At 39.5% G+C, this 15,425-nt stretch overlaps 1 protein-coding gene across 3 annotated transcripts in view; it reads left to right on the forward strand.

Annotated features, from left to right (window-relative positions):
- The window catches only part of PIK3R3 (phosphoinositide-3-kinase regulatory subunit 3), a 124,748-nt gene that overhangs the window by 33,472 nt on the left and 75,851 nt on the right, over nt 1-15,425 (forward strand). Inside the window, exons 1-2 of one of the 3 annotated variants that reach the window (XM_037039513.1) lie at nt 4,202-4,220; nt 5,006-5,115. The exons of 1 other annotated variant lie outside the window; for it this stretch is intronic. In XM_037039513.1, coding sequence (XP_036895408.1) covers nt 5,010-5,115 — 106 coding nt within the window. In that variant the 5' untranslated portion in view covers nt 4,202-4,220; nt 5,006-5,009. Of the gene's footprint in view, nt 1-4,201; nt 4,221-4,303; nt 4,546-5,005; nt 5,116-15,425 lie in introns of those variants that run through there. One more of the 3 variants, XM_037039514.1, reaches the window with a different exon arrangement.

Below are 15,425 nucleotides of genomic sequence, written 5' to 3' on the forward strand. Positions count from 1 at the left end.
CTCTGGTCTCAATGTTAGGCACTCTGTCTTATTCATTTTTGTATCTTCAGCGTTTGGAAACATTAATAAACATTTGCTAAACGAATGAAGAGGAGAGGGAAACTGTGTGGTGTAGTGGGAAAGGCAATGAACTTGTCTGGAACTGAGGCTCTAATTCTGGCTTTGCTACTAAGTGGCTGCATGACTTTGAACAAGTCTCCACGCTACTCTGGGTCTCAATGTCCTCATCTGTAAAATGAGAATAAAAATACAACCCTCCTCCTCAGGGTGATGGAGATTAAATGAGGTAACAGAGCTCACCAGCTGCCTGCCCTGTTTGTGCCCTGCCCTTGTGAAACAACCTGGACTATTGTTCCTTTCATTTGGATCTCATTTGCTCTCTCTCCTGGTGAGAGCCAAGCTGAAAGCTACTGCTCAGATGGAGGGGAAGTTTTGCAGCAGTGGTGTTACATACTAGCTGGGTGGCCCGTGTTGCTGGAAGGGCAGACACTAAAAAGAGGGGGACATGTTAGGCTAGAGAGAGAGAGACCTGCTTTTTTAGTGACCCCTTAAATCTAAAGGAGAACTCAAAGTGGAGAGAGTGAGGCAGAGATCTACATCATGCGGGATGGGTCAGAGGAAGCCCTTAAACCATGTCCCTAAGCCCAGGAATTTAGCAGCATCTGAAGGAATGCCACTTCTATGAAGACCACTCATTTACCTAATGTCATAATTTTTCAGTGCCTTGGACTGATATGACGAACCCTATCATGATTTTGCAAGTTCTAAGAAATACATAGAAGTGAGGTTAAAAAAATTGCAATGCCAAGTAAAAGGGGTACCATTCTGGAAAAATGAGAAAAAATTATGATTTTAGACACTGCTATCTGAAGAGATAACAATCAATTTCCAGGTACAATGTCTTTCTAGAAGATACACTAGCATTGTTCTTTTTACATTCATTTTCATCAAAACTTGATATATCCCCACCTTGCAAGGTATGTGGCTGGGGAGGTCCTGAAATCCATAACAGATCATTTGTAGTTTTCTTAGAATCTCATTTATTTAGTTGCATGGACTTGGCCTTAACACAGGAAAAGTGGTCAAGGAAAGAGGATAAGAAAGAAAAAAAAGAGGGATTGAGACCAGTGATCCTTCCCCAAAAGGTAAGTCAGTCCTGGGGTTAAAGCTAGTGACCTTAACAAATAATAAAAGTATGTTTTCATTTTGCAAGGCTTTTAAAAAATATTGTGTGCTCAGATGGCACCTTTAATCACAAATAACTTTTGGCGGAGTTCCAGGGCGATTCTGCAGGCACAGAAAGCTCTGAGATCATACCCTATATTCAGTGCATAGAAGAAATATTTCATCCATTTCTGAAACAAAGAGGGAGAAATGGATCACATTCGAACAGTTTCATAGCAAGACCATACCCGGGTGAAAAGTGAAGGACAAACCTATCCATGTGGAGCTATAGAAACTATTAATTCTAAAAACTTAAGTGGCATTTTTTCATTCTCAGAGAGTTTTACAATAAGCTCAGAAGCTTGAATAAATCTAAAGGCAATCTCCTATTTCACAGGTATATAAATGAAAGCAGACAGACTTTGTGATTTTCCAAAGTCTACTTTAAATTTAAAAAAAAGAAAGGAGGAAGGCAAAAGGGAAAAAGAAAACAACTCCCAAAGTAGCAGTTTGTGACCCAGGAGTATGAGCTCTTAGAGCTGAATTTAATCCACACCCAGGCCAAATATAATTCTCCAGGATGGAAATGGTCCAGGACACCAGAGCTAACATTCTCTACCTTTGCCAAAGAGCCTGAGGTGGTTTGGTGACAAACAGTCAGAACTTCACTTCTATTTCTCAACTGAAAGAAAGTAAGGCCAGCATCATATGACAGGCACTTCCCACCATGGCAGGGCACTGGTTCAAGTCCATTAGAAGGAAGTGTGCTTCCCCTTGATTCACCATTGCCTCTTGCATCACTGTTATTCTTTGGAGGTTTCCTATTCAAAGGTTTATTTGTTGGACAGTTGGGTCAACACAATTTTAGGTGGCAAGGTTGAATCAGTTTTATTCTGTGTGCCAGTCTTGAGTGCAAGATTATAGACTGTACTTCTTCTTTACTCCATCTCCCAAAACCTTAGCTGTAGGAAAGGCCTGGCGATTGCTCTGTGTATTAGAAATTGAAACCCCACCACTAAATGATGAAAAGTGGTCCAGGCAAAAGCTGCCATGGAAATCTGAAAGCCATTATCTTTTCCACACTTCCTCTCTTCACCTTCATTTTGTTTGGGAATGCACAGGGACACCCATGAACAAAAATAAACCAACTTGCCCTTGACTGATTGTTCTGCTTTTTGAGTTATCAAATGTGAGTACTTCTGGCTCCCAGATACAGTGAAGTAAAGAGACTACTGGGAAGCCAGCCACAGATTAGAGTTGATTTTTCCAACATTATCTACCTAGAGGAATGGTTCAGGACATTTAGATTAACAATGTGCCCTGTCCCAAAATTGATCTGGCTTCTAAATCACATTTGGATTTTAGAAATGTAAGAAGCAAGCCTATGAGAATCCTAATATGTTTTCTTAGCTCAAAACCGTCCTTACATTCTAGTGGCTCTTTTTAACGCATGACTATATACAGAGTCCATACATATTTTGAGCATCTGCTCCTAGGAACTGTGTCAACTCAGAACACCTTTAAGGAAGGCAGAACCACTTTAGGAGGTAGAGGTGAAATGTGGCAACTCTTCCACAGGCATGAATCAATAGAGCAGAGCCACCCAAGGAAGGCGGTTTTGCTAGAGCTTAAGTCAGGTTGTCAACCCAAACACAATGGGCTTTGTTGCTCCAGTGTAAAGAGGAAATGGAACAGTTTTTGGCCTCCCCAGATTGCATTGTAGGGTCTGCAGAATGGCAATTCCAGGCACAATCTTCACACACACACACCTGCTTTTGACCATTGTGTTCCCCAGCAAGTTAATCAGCTGTTTTAAAAATGCATGGAAATGTTCAGCATTTTCATACTGAAGCCTCCAGTTTTAAGCCTGGAGGTGGGGACTGGGTATATGTGGAATAGGGAAACAGAATAGAGCCCTTTTAGCTAAGGATACTAACACCTGTGACTTATCTCAGAAATCACACGCGCACTGTAAACTGCAAGGCATTTTTTTTCTGGCTTACACACTCCAGATGAGGGGCCTGCTGTGGCATCCCCCTATTTCAAGTGGGGGAGTTATCTCTGGGTTCAAAAGTCCTTGGGTGGGAATTGCAGAGTAACTGAGAAACGAAATACTTCCTTAAGAAATGCCTAATTGTTGGGAGGGGGGACCAGGCTCAGGTGGCTGCGGGGGAAGGTTGCAGGGGGCTATGGGCACATCCTCTCACTGAGCGGTAACGGGCCGGCAAGTGGGTATGGGGACCTTTGCTTTATTTGACAACTTCGAATGGGGGCTGGGGAAGGCTGTTCCAGCACAGAGAAGAGGTCTGTGGGGAGGGGCTCTGCCCCGAGACCTCCTAGGGACCAGAAGAGCGCGCATCCCGCCAAGTGACAGCAGGCGCTCCTTTCCGCCGCTCCTCCGCCCCCCGCCCAGTCTCCGAGCAGAGGTATCTCGCGGCAGCGGGTCCTCCCCCTCTCCTCACTCGTCCGGATGGACCGAGTCTCAGCGGGAGCCCCGCCTGTCTCTAGGCAGCATGAGCCCCCGAGCGCTCACTCAGCCTGTCAGTAACGGCCGTTTGCGCTTTCTTTCTTTTTTTTCCTTCTCTTCTTTTCTTTCCCCGTTCTGCCTTTGTCCAGCTTGGTAACTGAGCTCTGACCAATCGCCGCCTTACCGGCCGGCGCCGGATGCCTCCTGATTGGCCCGCTTGGGGCGCGCAGTCATCTCCCGCTCCTTCTCCCGAGCAAGGCAGACAAAAGACGCAGGCTCCGAGCTCGGGCAACCGGGATCAGCCAATCACTACCCAGTTTATCCTCTCTTCCTCCTCGCTCCTCCCCCTCCCTCCCTCCCGTCCCAGCTCGCGTGCTCCAGGCTTCAACTCTTGGCTCGCGGCCAGCGCCCGGACCGTACCATTCTAATCGAGGCTGGATGAAGAGACTGTGGGTAACGAAGGAGCTGAGGCCCACGGAGCAGTGGAGAGGGTTGAAAGCTGAAATAGAGGACAGTGATATGAGCATTTATTCAGGAACCTGACAGAATTTTCCGTTCATCAAGGCGAAATGGAGTGGAAGGGACAGAGGTAATGCTTGTTGTCCCCCCTGCCCGGCGCAGTTGGGTGGCGCCTCAGCGGGGGAGCTTGGAGGCGGAGGAGGGTGTTCCCCTCTGCGCTGTTAAAATGAAACTAGTGGCTGGAGTCAGAGTAGAGCGTGAAGGGAACCGGCCTTGGCGGGTGTGCGTACAACCCGGTGGGATCGCCCTGCCGAGCACAGCTAACTGGACTCTCCGACGGGCCCCAATCTCGAGGCTGCATCAGCTGGGGTTCCGAACCCGACCAGACGGAGCCCGAGTCCCAGCACCTGAGAGGATAGCTCTGCAGACCAGTGGGACCCCGAAATTTGAACCCAGTACCAAACCTCCCCCACCTTTTATTCCTTCCTTTGTCACTTCCCCACCTTGCTCCCAGAGATTCCCTTTTTTTTCGTCTTTTTTTTTAACCGAAGGACGCAAAAGTGCCTTCTGCGGACAGATTTGGTGGGAGCTCTTCTCTTTGAAGAGCGAATGTGTAGAAGGGATTTTTTGGGGGAAGCCTCTTTTAACACCTTTGCCCTCCCTCGGAGCGTCTTTTTACCTCCCGGAGGAGCAAAGCCCGTTGATTGAAAGTTCGGGGGCATTTTGTCTGGTGCTGTAGCGAAGAGAGGTAGAGGGATAGAGGATCTCCTCTTCGTCCCGGTAGTTGCTTGGACTTGTACCGGTTGTTGGAAACCCTGAAGTACATTTCCGTGTGGGACTTATACAAATATGTACTTTTAAATATCATAAAAATATATGCTTTCTATATATTTCTTGACAACCTGCCCCTGACAGCGCGATGTACAATACGGTGTGGAGTATGGACCGCGATGACGCAGACTGGAGGGAGGTGATGATGCCCTATTCGACAGAACTGATATTTTATATTGAAATGGATCCTCCAGGTACTTGGGAGAAAAAAAGAATTTTGTGATGGGTCTGATTTGTGTTTAACAAGACCTTGGTGATGTTTTCAGGGCAGAATTATTCCAGGGTGAGTTAGCTTTGGGATGTGGGGGCAGATTTGCAGTTAGAGCTGCAGTGAAACTGCTGCTGGTTTGCACGTTTAAAGTTTGCATTTAGGACCCTGATCCTATTGTCCTACGAGGGTGGGGGTGGGGGTCAGAGTGGGGGTGGGAGGAGAGAACCGTAGGTTTTTCTTTTTTTCTTTTACTTTCCTTCCCCCCCCCCTTTTTGCCTTTGCATTTCGTTCAGGTTTTGTCGTCTCCCCCCCTCCCACGCCCCTTTTCTCTTTCAATTAAAGATTCTTCTACTTGGAAAAGATGCTTTATATCCAGTTTTGAAGTCAGTCTTTCCCTTTGGGAGAATTCTTTAAAGCTTGTCATTTCCTGCATTTGTCTCATTTGGTTCCGTTGTTTTACCTTCGTTAACTTCAGAAGCTGGCTTGCCGGTGTGATTATTCATTTTAAGAACAGCACCCCCCCCGCCCCCCCCCGCCCCGCCGCCCCTTTTCTCTTACGGAAACCAAATGCCGGTTAGTGATTTTCAGGGACTGGGCGTTTTTATTCAGTTGTGGCCTTACTTTGAGGATTTTTTTTTCTCCGAATATATTCACTCAGAGAGACCTACGTGCAATATTTTATTACTCTTTAATTTGTGGTGATTGAACTTAATTAATGCGATAGGGTTTAATGTAACTTTAATTCTTGCATTAAAAAAAGGAACCTTGCTTGTGTGAATATATGTGATGTGTACATATATGTGATAGGTTCAAATATATGTGATGTAAAGCATACATATATTGTATTTTTACTTTAGAGCTTTGTCTGAGACCCTTACAGACATTTTGTGTATCTCGTAGGAAAGGAAAAGGAAGGAAAAATGGGAAAGTTGGGTAAATTTTTTTCTCTAAAGTCTATCCCATTTTATAATTAGTAGCTGTCAGATTTTCAAATCCTGTTTGCAATTATGGACAGTGCTTTATGTAATGATTTTGAATAAGTAGAGGGCCTTTGTGACTTACTTTTGTTGAGCATGAATTCGTTTTGTCTTTTAAAACTGTGTTAATAGCTAAACCTACAGAATTGTGTGTCATTGGGGAACCTCAATTATTATAAGCTTATGTGTCTTTGGAAACGTTTGAAAGGATTTGAGACCATGCACATGTAATGAAGTATAACTGCCTTGTAGAATGTGTGCAGAAATTATTTCCTGTGTCCTTGTGAAAAGTGAATTATCCTTTGTTTTTTTTCAATTAGTCGTAGATTGTTAAATGATGGTATATTAAAAACATACTAATGTTAAATCAACCTTTTTTACTCTTATGATCACTTGGAATTTTTTCCTTTTCCCTTCATGTTGGAGTCTTCATTGTTTGCTTTTATAATTGTGACTGCAATCCAGACACAGCTTTTCAGTGTTTTGTGAAGTTTGTAAGATTCGCCACTCATCTATTGTGTGTATTTCCCCTTTTGTTTTCCCCAATGAGAAAGCATCATTTCTATTAGATACATTTGTCATTCATGTGAATGGAAATTTAGTACATCATAGGTTCCTCTCCTGTAAAAAATAAGATTATATTCTAAATTTCCATTATTATAAAAATTATATATTCAAACTGCCTTAAAATCATACTGTGTCTTGCCTTGCAGACATACAAAAGGAATTTGTTGGGCGGAGAGTTGAGTGGGGAGGAGGGGAGAAAATGAAGAAGGCACTAATTTTTGAAGAATGTGGTCCTAGTAGAAGAATATTGGCCAAGTTGAGCTGAGTTGTCCAAAAATGATTTTAAGAAAAGTTGACTATTGTAATTATGTAGTCATGTGGGTTTTATAGGGCCATATAGAAAATTCTGATCCAAACTTTGTGTATTTTGTGTTAATAAACTTTGAGTTTAAAACGTTCATCCTTTAATGAAATTTTGCATACTGAGAGTCTATGTAGAATATTGAAAATATGCATGTGGTGTTTTTCTTTATTGCCCATTTTGTAGTCTTAATGTACAAATACTATCAGTTATTCCTACAGCTTTTTTAAAAAGGAAGCATACTTAAGTATGCTGAAATATTGCCTATGAAGTAAAAGGTTTTTAATGGAAGTAATGTAAATGCCACCCTTATTTTGTGTTATAAATTAAGTTTTTGAGACGTTTAAACTAAGTAAATTATTAGTGAAGAGGTTGCAACATGCCCTGTATCTGTCTTTTTCCCAGCTCCTAACCCAGATCAAGCTCTTATTTTTATTTTATGCCTGCATTGGTATGATAGTGCACTAATTGTTGTCCTGTTTCTACTCTGTCCAGTCCACAGTATTATTAAAGTATCATCTGATAATTTCCCTTCCAATGGTAAATCTAACAATGACTTAAAAAACCCACCAATGGCTTCCCTTTGCCTACTGAATAAAGCCCCAGATTGCTTATCCTGTCATATAAGTCCCTCTATTTTAGCTTCCAACCTAATTTTCCAGTCTATTCGCAGGCTAGAGTCCATAACAAGTTCTACGGAAGCTGTTTTGTGTTTGCTATTCCTTAAATGTATGCTTTTTCCTCTTTCTTGGGTGCCTTTCATTTCAAGTGGTTACTTGTTGAAATCTTATATATGTTTAGGGTCCAGGTTAGATGCCTTCTTTACCAGAATGTATCATTCCCTTGTGTTAGAAGACACTCCTCTCTCTTCTAGCCCTTCTCATGTCCAAAGTTTACAGATATAGTCTATTAGCTCGTGCTTTAGTTTTGACATTGTTACTGTTTTTGTTTTGGGAAGATGTAATGAATGATTTTTTTAAATTAGTGGATACAGTTCTCTTTAAGGTTGTCTGTAGACTTTTAAAAAAAGATTTTATTTATTTCAGAGAAGGGAGGGAGAGAGGAATATATCACTGTGTGATTGTCTCTTGTGCACCCCCTACTGGGGACCTGGCCTGCAACCCAGGCATGTGCCCTACCTAGATTGGGAATTGAACTGGCAACCCTTTGGTTTGCAGGCCGGGACTCAATCCACTGAGCCACACCAGCTATGGCTGTAGACTTTTTCGATGTTGTTCTTATCAAGACACATTTCTGAAATTATCTTTGGGGCAGTAACATCTTTTCAGTAGTAATTAGAAAATTAAATGCTTTAATTGTTTGGCAAAACATAAATATAGGAAGGTCTAGAAAGTGGTTCTCAATTTTTTGTCTCAATACCCCTTTTATACTCTTAAAAATTGAGGATCCCAAAGACCTTCTATTTAAGTGAGTTATATTTATCGATATTTATTGGATTACAATAAATATGAGGAATTAAAAAATATTTAATTCATTTAAAAATAATAAACATTGCATGTTAATGTGACTTTTTTAATGAAAACATACATTTTCCCCCAAAACAAAAAAGTGATAAGAGTGGCATTGTTTTATGTTTTTGCAAATTATTTTAATGTCTGGTTTAATAGAAGACAGAAATTTCCACGTCTCCTCCTGTATTCAGTCTGTTAAGATATCACAGTTCATAGCCTCTGGAAAGCTCCCCAGTACAGTTGTGAGAGAATGAGAGTGCAGAAGGCAAATAATGTCTTAGTAGTGCTGTGACAGTGTTTTTGACCTCTTGGATCCTCTGAAATGGTCTTGGGGACTCATCGGGATCTCTGGACTACACTTTGAGAACTGCTAGTTCAAAAGTTACCTGACTACACAATTTAATGGCCAACTTAGTAAAGTATCTTCTGATTTTTTTGAAGTCAAATGAAAAGATTGTTTCAGGAAACTTACTCTGGCATACTTGGATTTAGCAGGATTTCCATCCTGGTAAAATTTAGGTTAAGTAGCCTTTTGCTGGAGAACTGGCACACTGGTCCTGTGGTTGGGGAAAATATCTTTGGAGAAACACTGAAGAAATAGGTCACCTGCCACCGTGTGGTCCTTACTGTTAACAGGTTGAGCATTCTACTTCTGTAATTGAATTAGTCTTTATAATTCTGAACATTTGTTGGGTTTGTCTTATATAAATGCTTCTCCTATATGTGTACAATACTTATAAGCTAGGTGTCAGTTTATAGTGATATTATAGTATGGGACAAATGTATATAATATAATCAAATGATGTAAAAGCAATGCCATTTTTTCATGTTATTGAGAAAGGTTAGTCATTGCTTTTTTTTTTCTTTTAAAGATTTTTATTTATTTATTTATCTTTAGAGGGGAAGGAGAGAGGGAGAGACACATCAATGTATGGTTGCCTTTTGTGCGTCCCCTGCTGGTAGTTAGCCTGCAAGGAACCGGCCTGCAACCCAGGCATGTGCCCCGACTGGGAATCGAACCACGATCTTCTGCTTCGCAGGCCCGCGCTCAAGCCACTGAGCTACGCCAGCCAGGGCTGTCATTGCTTTTATTTAATACACTATAGCTTATATTTTATCCAACTAGCCTTGGATAAAATAGAGGTATGGTGATTATTGCATAATGCTTTTAAAACTTATTCTCATCATTGTTTTTATGGTGAATTTTATATTTTCTTATAATGTATAAAAGATTAGACATGTTTATGGTCACCATGTTTAACAAGATAGGTAAAAATAATTACAAATGTCTATGTGACATGGTATAATTTTTATTGATACAGACTGAGTATAATAGAAAGAACAGAGGCTTTGGAAACAGGTCATATGGATTTCAAACTTGGCTTTGCTTCTTACCCTGCCCCCAAATTATATGGCTACTACTTAACCTCTTTGAAAATCTATTTTTTGAAAAATTGAGCTAATACATACCTTTCAGAGTTGTCCTAGGCATTTCATGTACCATATCTAGCATGGTGTTTGATACATGGTATGTACTCAGTTCATTGTAGCCTATATCTTAAAGCATATTAATAACATAATTATTTTACATCTATCTCTTTGGATACTTTTGCAGTCAAACCTTTGAGCTGTCTTGCCCCATTCTTTTCTTCGTTGCTGACATTTATACTGGGGCTACTTTGCTTTTAGAACAGTTCTCCTGGGTCTTTTCTAGTTAGAACATCTCACGAATCTATGGAAATGTCACTCTAAGTCATCTTTCCATTTAGTTTTTATTGCCCTTGTCCAGTTCCGCAGCACTGCACTTTTGAAATGATTTGTAGTGATGGTAACAGTTGCTAACATTTGTTGAACATTAGAGAGAGTAAGAGAGAGAAAGAGAAATAATCTATGTGAGAGAGAAACATCGATTGGTTCCCTCTCATACGCTGCCCAACCGGGGATTGAACTCAAAGCCTAGCTAGATGTGTGCTCTGACCAGGAATCAAGCCCACAATCTCTTGGTGTTCAGGCTGATGCTTCAACCAACTAAGCCACCTGGCCAGGGCATGTTACATGCTTTTATATGATATGCACTAGTTCTTTTAACCACACAACAACCTTATAAAATAGGCGTCATTATTATCCCACTTTACAGACAGGAAACTGAGACTTACAAGTATTCAGTGCTTCACAGCTAGCAAATAGCAGAGTAGGTCTTTTTGACCGCTACCCCCCAGGTTCTTAACTAGTACCTCCTAACTGGTTGCTCTGTTTCTAATTTCTTTTTCCCCTTCCCCTTAAGTTTATCCTGAATTCTTCAGTCAAATTAATTCGGTGAAATGTTTTCATTGTCTTACCACTCTACTTAGAAATAATCAGCAGCTCTCCAGTTTTTAAAACATCTATTAAGAGATCATATTCTTCAACTCAGCATACATGACCATCTATTTAGTAATAGAGCATCAACTACATTTCTGACTTAATCACTTATCCTTTTTTCTCATTTCTCTTGTAGCTCAATTCCTTACTATCCCCTTAATATGCCTTGCTTATTCCCATAGACAGTGCAACCTATTGCATATGCCACTCCTTATGTTAGATTATGCCCATCCCACCCCGCATCTTCAAGTCAGTATCTTTTTCAAGTCCCCCTTCCTTCTTTCTCCAAAAGTTCCAGCACTGAACCCCTTAATTACCTAGGCCTATGGTATATTATTTTGATATAAAATCAAGTTTTATACTATGGCATTACATTATTTTTTTGAATATAATTATCTCCCCAACTATCAAGAAAGCTTCTTGGGGTCAAGCTGTTGTATTTCTTTTATATCTTTTTTCCCCCTAAACACCCAGTATCCAAATATTTTGTCAAATCTTAGTTCTGTGGACCCATCCAGCTTCATTTTGTGACTTAAATTTTAAAATGTTGATATTATTTAGTACTAACATGTGATCTTCAACCTTTAAAGGTAATTTGTTCTAAAAAGGAAATATGAAAAAAATGTAATACTTAGTGTTATTAGCAAAATTTTATGATTTTTGAATAAAAGTTCTTTTATTATTTTTAAAAAATTTTTTAAAGATTTTATTTATTTATCTTTAGAGAGGAAAGGAAGGAGAGAAGGAGAGAAACATCAATGTATGGTTGCCTCTCGTGAGTCCCTGCTGGGAACTGGCCTGCAACCCAGGCATGTGTCCTGACTGGGAATCGAACTGCGAACAGGCCCGCACTCAATCCACTGAGCTACATCAGTCAGGGCAAAAGTTACTTTTTAAATTTTGAAGAATTACAAGTGAGTAGTAAGGTTTGAAAGTTTGTTAGGTTAGTTTTACACAGCACTTGGCCAAATGTAGATTTAAGTTAGCCAGTGTGTCATTATAGTAATTAAATTTAGATTGCATGGGACTTGACTTGGGATAACAAGATAAGGTCAGCTATCAAGCCTTATGAGATCAATTTTCAAATTGCCTGCGTATATGTGTATATTTGTTGTTCCTTGTGCCTATTTGTAAGGTCATGTGAATTAAGAGGGTTATCTTATTTTTTATAGAAGAGGCAGTGGGCTAGGTCCAGCCTGCTAGATCATACCATTTTGTATGTCTCATGTCAATACACAATAAAAATTGCTCTGTGTCCTGGGAATGTGAACCAGTACAAAGCCAAAGTGTATACCATGAGGTATACCATCCATCATTGTCCAGCCTTGGACTTCGTGTGTGATGTTCTGTTTGTGGGCCAGATTAATTGTCTATCCTTGTCTAAGGGTGTATGGCAATAAATCCAGAGCATGTGGCTAATATAATTTAAAATATTTATTCTTATAGTTTTTATTTCAAAAAATTAATTCAATTGTGAATCAAAATTTAAAATGTGTGTAAAATTTTAAAAAAGATTTTATTTATTTATTTTTAGAGAAAGGGGAAGGGAAGGTGAAAGAGAGGGAGAGAAACATCAGTGTGTGGTTGCTTAATGTGCGTCCCCTACTGGGGACCTGGCCCACAACCCAGGCATGTGCCCTGACTAGGTATTGAACCCGTGACCCTTTAGTTCACAGGCCTGTGCTCAGTCCACTGAGCTATACCAGCCAGGGCAAATTGTTTTAGAGAGGGCCTTATTGAAAGGAATTGTTTGTGCTAGGAAAATAATATTTTAGAGTCTTCTTCTCATATATATATATATATATCATATATATATATATATATGATATATATATATATATATATATATAATTTTAACTAACTCTATGAGAGTCACTCATCATGGTATAATTCACATTGAATTTCTAATATGCAGTTGTGGAATTAACCTCAAGCTTTTTTTCTGAGATTAGTTCTGGGATATGTTCCATAAAAATGTATTTAGTTCATATGTTTTCAGCTGCAAGCAGCAGAACCTAATTCAAATTGGCTTAAGAAATAAGAAATTTTATCTTCTTGTAGAATAGGCTCCTGAGTTGGTTGAATACAGCAGTTCAACAATATCAGTAAATCCCATATTCTTTCCTTTGCTCAGTTCTGGTCTCCCTGGGATTGGCTTCATCCTCAGAATATTAGTAGCAAAACGGTCATTAGTGATTTCAGGCACCATCTTTATACACAACAATTTTGAAAAGAAGAAGAAAGGTGCCTCTTCCCATGCCTCTGTTTTTGGAGAGAGGAAATGTTCTCCAAAAACCTCTATCAGACTTTTTTCATATCTTTTTGGCCAGAATTGGGTCATCTTCTCTCTCATTCCTGAAGCAATCGCTAGTAATTACCCTTGAATTTACCATGTCTGTGCCTGAATCTGGAGAGGTGTTCACTTTCCTGAAGCACAGTATTAGAGAGGGATTCTCTTTAAGAGGAAGGAGAGGACGCATGCTATGAAGGCATCCACAATGGCCACTCTGGAAGGTAATTTGGAGAACCATAACTCTTCAATGTTGTATTTGTGTTTGTACATAAGAATTGGCAAGTTAATTTTTTTCTTTTTCAAAACTAAAATATAGTTGTGGGAAACCCATTTTCATTTTCTGAATTGGAATTGACAGGCTCATACACTGTATTGAGAGTTAAATATAAGACAGGCCTTTTCCTGTCTTTCTTTTGCGTTGCTTCCTGGAAGATGGGGGAGCTAACTTCTTTGGTTGACAGTTTTCCTTATCTGAGGCATGTAGGTGTTAGAATAGAGTTTATTAGTCTATTAAGTGAGTAAGTGTGATAGAATTTATAGTTGCAAAACTATAAATTCCAAAATTTAGTAAATTAAGTAATAAGCTAGGGACCTGTGGAATGATTTGTGATTTGAATGACTAGCCTTAAAATTAGGACACTACTTTAAGGTAACCCATAGATCTTGTTTTTCTATTACAATGTACGGTGTAACTGAGTTTGACTCTACCAGTAGTATGTTGGAAATCTAGAAGCAGTACAGTGAGGTAGTAGGAGAAGGGGCTCTGGAATCACACTGCCTGAGTTCGGATTGTGCCTTTGGCAATTCCTAGCATGTATTCCTGGGTGATGCACTTAACTTTCTTGTGTTTTGATTTCCTCACCTAAAAAATGGGGCTGATAATAGTTCCTATTTCAGCAGGATTATTGTAAGGATTTAGTAAATTAATAACTGTAAAGCACCTAACACGGTACCTGGAATTTATTAAAAACCCAAAAATGTTTTTGTGTATGTATTAATTCATTTATGTTTTTCAACAAATATTTGATTGCCAGGCTGTTTAGGTATAGCAGTGAACAGAACAGCAAAACTCTCTGAATTCATGGAACATACATTTTTAAGAGAGGGGAGAAAGTAAAGAATAAACAAATTCATAAGTTAAATACATAGTGATGGTGATAAATGATGTGGAGAAAAGCAGGGAATAAAATAGAGAATGCTGGGTGGGGGAACTGCTGTTTTAACTAGGAGGACAAAGAGGGCTTAACCTTAAGGAAGTGAGGGAGCCAGCCATGTACATATATGGGTGTGAAGGCTGGGAGTGTGCCTAGTAAAGGGAATACCAGGTGACTTACCATGAGGCAGGAACATCTCTGTCATATATTCAGGGATCATCTATGAGGTCAGTGTGGCTGGAGTGGAATGAGGAGAATGTAGTAATAAGAAATGACAAGTAATAGTGTGAGTGGTTGGGAATACAATGTAAGAACTTTGGCTTTTAAAACTTGACTGAGATAAGAAGCCATGCAAATATTGACCAGTGATGTATTATGATTTCTGACCTACAAGGATCATTTAGGCTACTGGTGCAGAGCAGGAAAAGGTGATTGTGGAGAAAATGGTTAGGAGTCTATTGCAGTAATGAGCTGAAGGATGATGGTGGCTTGGGCAAGGGTGGAAGCTGCAGAGGTGGTGAAAAGTGATTGGACTCTGAATATTATTATTACCAGTTATATAGCATGTCATTTCTTAGTCACTTTATTGTCTAATTTTTTACCTTTATATTTCTCTATATGCTTTAATAATTAAAAGATTTAACTTTTAAAATGCCAAAACTATTAATATACTTTGATGTATTTTTCTGGTTTTTTTGAAATGTTATCATTTCTGATCTCTGGTATTTGGGTGCAAAGCAGCATAATATATGGCTTTAGTTATGTTATTTGATGAAGGCTTATTCATTAGTTACTTCTAAAAACATTTCTGTATAAATCTATACTGCACTATAATTTGCTTTCAGAAGTAACTTCGAAAAGGAAATTGTCTTAAAATTCTTAGTTTCTATGGTGAGCTATGAAGGGGAGAAGAAATTAAAGTGAAGGAAGCCATAGTATACATGGTTCATTTTACTTTATGTGTTAAAATTGTTGGTATTTTAGAATAATTAAATTATATTTATGTGGTTTTGCTTATTAGTGTAATACTTATGTGCTTGAGGATAGACATTGCTATCAAATAGAGAATTGCTCAGTGTTTAAGAGCTCTAGACTCAGGTTACTTGAATTTCCAATTCTAGCTCTGTCTACTTCTAGCTGTGACTTTGGACAGTTTTCTAATCTGTAT

This window comes from Sturnira hondurensis, unplaced genomic scaffold (genome assembly GCF_014824575.4).
Source record: "Sturnira hondurensis isolate 20B ecotype Veracruz unplaced genomic scaffold, ASM1482457v3 Scaffold0025376, whole genome shotgun sequence".
Lineage (NCBI taxonomy): Eukaryota > Metazoa > Chordata > Mammalia > Chiroptera > Phyllostomidae > Sturnira > Sturnira hondurensis.